General features: G+C 34.1%; 1 protein-coding gene across 1 annotated transcript; it reads left to right on the forward strand.

Annotated features, from left to right (window-relative positions):
- The first annotated feature begins 229 nt into the window (after positions 1-229).
- LOC125856279 (uncharacterized) lies at positions 230-3695 on the forward strand. The gene is made up of 4 exons (XM_049535796.1): positions 230-407; positions 2075-2239; positions 2552-2624; positions 3478-3695. The coding sequence occupies exons 1-4, from the start codon at positions 363-365 to the stop codon at positions 3693-3695; spliced, it is 501 nt and encodes a 166-aa protein (XP_049391753.1). The 5' UTR covers positions 230-362.
- The last annotated feature ends 530 nt before the right edge of the window (positions 3696-4225 follow it).

Below are 4225 nucleotides of genomic sequence, written 5' to 3' on the forward strand. Positions count from 1 at the left end.
CTATTTTGTTGGACCTAATAAGGTATAACCGTGAGTAGCCCAAATTCATCTTTCTAACTGGGCCGGCGGGAACCCAATAGACGAAATTCGACCCGAAAAATGATCGGTATTCTTAGGAGAGAAGGAAAAGAGAAACAGAGTAGAAGACTGGTTTGAAAATGACACTTCAATTTTGTGGACTCTCTTCTCTGATTATATATTCATTTCTAGACCTTTCTTCTCCTACTTAACTTGACAAACTTAATGCATTACACCACAAGTTTCTACTCAATTTTTCTAACAAATTTTCCCATTTTTTCTATGTGATTTTCACTGTATTTCATTGTTTTTGAGTGTATTTTGGGAAAGAGTGAATCAGAAAAATGATGATAACTTTTCAAGGTTTTTCAAAGCAGAAATCTCCTCAGGTATTGTAATTTGATTTTATTAGCCAATTTGCTCTAATTTTGTGGTTTTGATTCATTGATCGCTGTTGTTTGGAAATTGAATATTATAATGCATAATGATGATGATGCTAGCTAGTCATATTAGGAAAAATGAAGCCGTACTGGCTGCTTCATTGAATGTGTTGATCTGGATTCTATATAAGGAGTTGATTTGCATCTGGATATGGAATAGAAAGTTTGAGATTTGTTGAGTTTTGATTATTTGTGGCGATAATACCAAAATATCAAGTTGTGTCCTGTCGTTTATATCTCTTTCTACCTAATAATTGGTTGAATATGTCTTTCTCGTAAGTGGTATACCTACACCTATATATATCAATGTTTCTCGCCTTTCCATAAAGCTTCAGAAACAAATTTGCTTAGATGTTCTTGTCAGCTGATTTTAGTGTGTGTTGATAAATATATGCTCGACTTGCTATATGCTTTTTCTCTTGCCTTTTTTATGATTTTTGATATGTAAGGCTTGTGGAGAGTATTGATTTTTGTACTTAGAAGTGAAAAGAAACTATTTTCCCCCTAATTTTGCGAATTAGCGGTACATGCTCTCTGAATAGAGATAAAAACAGTAGGTGATTGATTACTGTCATCTGCCTAAGCCTTGGTGGTAAAGTGTTACCCGGTAGCTGTGTTGGTGGGAAGTAGTAGGTAGAAGGTGAAATAGTTGAGGTTCACGCAAGTGGTCTGGAGTCTAGACGCCACTCTTAATGAAAAAAGATAGTCAGCCATTCCCTTCTTTTGAAAGATTGATTAAGAAGGACCTAACTGTTATTCAAACATATCATATATGTCCTTTATTTCAAACAGGTGAATTTGGCATTTTTTTTTCTATGCTGACAATTTAAATTACTATCTAAGACACATGGAAAAAACGAAAGAAGAGAAAACGTCCAGATTTGTCCTTGAACTTTGCAAAGTTAATCATCAACGCTCTCTTATGTTACTTTTGATCTTTATCTAAGAAGGGAACCACTACCACCATAGTCGATAACCAAGAAGAGCTTTCAGCATCCTCTTTAAAATTCTAAATGTTTTGCAAATGTATCATACAAAAAATATCTGATTGAATTTGTTCCATGCTAGCTGACTAATTATAAAAATAGGGGCATGATTAAATTTGCTACCTTTGCGGAGTATAGGAGCAAATTTAGACGTCTTCTCTTTTCCTTTTTCACGTCTGTCACTTGCATGACAATTTAAAGCAGTCAGCATAGAGACATTGTGCCAGTTGGAGCTCCGTTAAAAATGAAGGGCATGTATGATAAATGGGTAATCGGGAGGTTTTCTTTTTAAGCAGACTTTTGAGGAATGGCATAGAAAACTAATTTCGTAAAGTCTAGTATCAAATTTGAACCTTTTCTCATTTAAGAGTATTCTTTTATGAGTATTTCTGGAGGACTTTGAGCTCAGGATACACTGATATTGGAGGTGGATGCAACAATTGCACCTTAAGCATTTAGGTAAATAGATATCTAAGAGTGAAATTGTACAACTTCAACTTCCTTACACCTGAATAATGAATTCCAATGGGGAAGATTTAAAAAAGTTGTGTACTTTTCAGACTATAGCTGTATGGTTCTATTGACATCACAATCTAATTTTCATTGGTTTTTCTGTGCTAATGTTGACAGGTTCTATTTGAAAATGCATTACCGTCGTCTGATCCTGGAACCCTGGAGCAATTAAAAGAGTTGAGCTCCAGAAGGAGAGCTATCGAATCCATCAATCAGAATAGCTTTGTGACAGAGGCCATTGCTAGAGAAATGTCTGGGGGGTTGACTTCTCGATGTGAACAGGTAGTCATCACTCATTTGTGCTATCAAGAAAACATGAAAAATGTAGTTTCGTAAGACCCTTATCATCTTTGTTTGTGTCCTAGATTTTGTGAAGTTTCTAAATGATATTGCTTACTCCTTACTAACATGTTTAAGTCTTTGTATATTACCTGCTAGCTAACATAGTAACATGGTTATAATAGCATTCTACGTCACAAATTCAGCTGGACAAATGAGATAGCGGGCCTTTTAACCAACTGCTTGCTAACCTTTCAAAAGCAACAAACAGTGTAAGAAACTTTCTCATTTTGATTTTTGTTTCAATCTATGCAGAATATACAGAAGGTAGAACAATATTTGCCACTTTTGGGGAACTTGATACACCATGTAAATATATACTACATCAGTTTTTGTATCACGATGAGGAACTTGAGCCACCATTATTTTGCTACAAACGAATTTCGGTAACATTAGAATCTTGTCTTGTCTGATTATTGGAACATTGTTTATGCACGCGCATATATCTTCTTTTATATTTTCTACCCAGCTGCACACTCAACTATAGTATCTTTCACTTCAAGGAATTGAAAAAGAAATCTTTTCCAAGCTTGGATAAGATCAAAAGAACTAATCGCTTTCTCAACTTCTTCTTGCTCAAATTTTATTTTCTGTATAGCTGCACAACTTCTATGTTTATACTTTTCATTCTTTAGTCCATTTGTTTCCATTTTCTGACCAGTTCTGTTTAGTTGTGTTTCTTCAAAATAGTTTTTAAATTCTTTGGCATCTCAACCCTTTCTAGTTAATTTTTCTTATATTCTTGCAGCTTTGTTGATGTTTTTGGATAACACTTGAAGAAAATTAGACTCCATTTGAGGTGAGCAGTTTAATTAATTCTAGTGTGAAAGTTAGCTATGTTTTTTTTGGTAAGCAAAGAATTTCTCTTACCCACCAGAAAAATCACATTAAGCACAAGGTTGCTGCAAGCTTGGGCAAAATGTCCCAAGCATTGCAGGTAGACTTATTTGCATAATAGTTCATATATGACTGAAGGATAAAATATAAAACGCTAGTATATAGACACTTCAATCTTCACTTGGATGTCTCTCAAGGTGTTACATTTTGCTAGATAATTTCTTCTGCATGTTACCATAGAACAAGACTTCATATGTAATGAATTTGATCAACTGTTGGTCTATGCCTGCTTTCTGTTGGAAATAGCCTCATATTTCTCTCTAACCAAATGTAATATACTCCAGCAGCTNCACCAAGAGAAGAGTCATGGAGACTAGTTTATAAGCAAGCGATTGATGACTTGACTGTGCTGCTCCGGAAGTATGAACACGAGAATGAGTTTGTCTGGCACGAGAAAATTCCGATGCAGGATGAGTTGCCGGTACCTCAAGGTGTCAAGATTGTTAGTTCCATACTTTATCAACCACAAAGATGGGAAAGAACACTTGTTTTCAAAATGTAACAGTAAATGTTCTTTTGCTGAGAGGACTTCAAAGTCCATTTGAGTGTTTTGAAAGGTGAAATATTATTCTTAAAGCATTTTTCTCTAGTGTAAATTCCCAAATTTTTGTGCATTTCTGGCTCCACTTATATATCTCAGAACGAAAATTTTTACTGTGGATGAGGTACAACTTGTACTAGTTATGTGAGGATATTTTTTATTGCAATTATATTCCGATCTATGAGACTCGTGCTTTATTTTTCATTATTTGTCTTTTGTTTCTCTTTCATGCTCTTCTCTTTCCTCTTGTTTTTCCTTAGTTTTTCTTTTTTTAAAAAAAATTATTTGGAAACCGAATACCATATTAATAAAGTAAGATAATTTTAAAATATGTTTAAAATAAATTAAAGCAAGTGTCCATAAGCAGTTTTTCTAGGCTCATAAGCGTAATATATACAATAATTTATTCAAATCATATATATATCAATAAAGAGATCATGTTAGAACCATGAGACTTGCGGGATGTTTGATACCTTCTCCTTGATTAATAG

Source organism: Solanum stenotomum, chromosome 2 (assembly GCF_019186545.1).
Source record: "Solanum stenotomum isolate F172 chromosome 2, ASM1918654v1, whole genome shotgun sequence".
Lineage (NCBI taxonomy): Eukaryota > Viridiplantae > Streptophyta > Magnoliopsida > Solanales > Solanaceae > Solanum > Solanum stenotomum.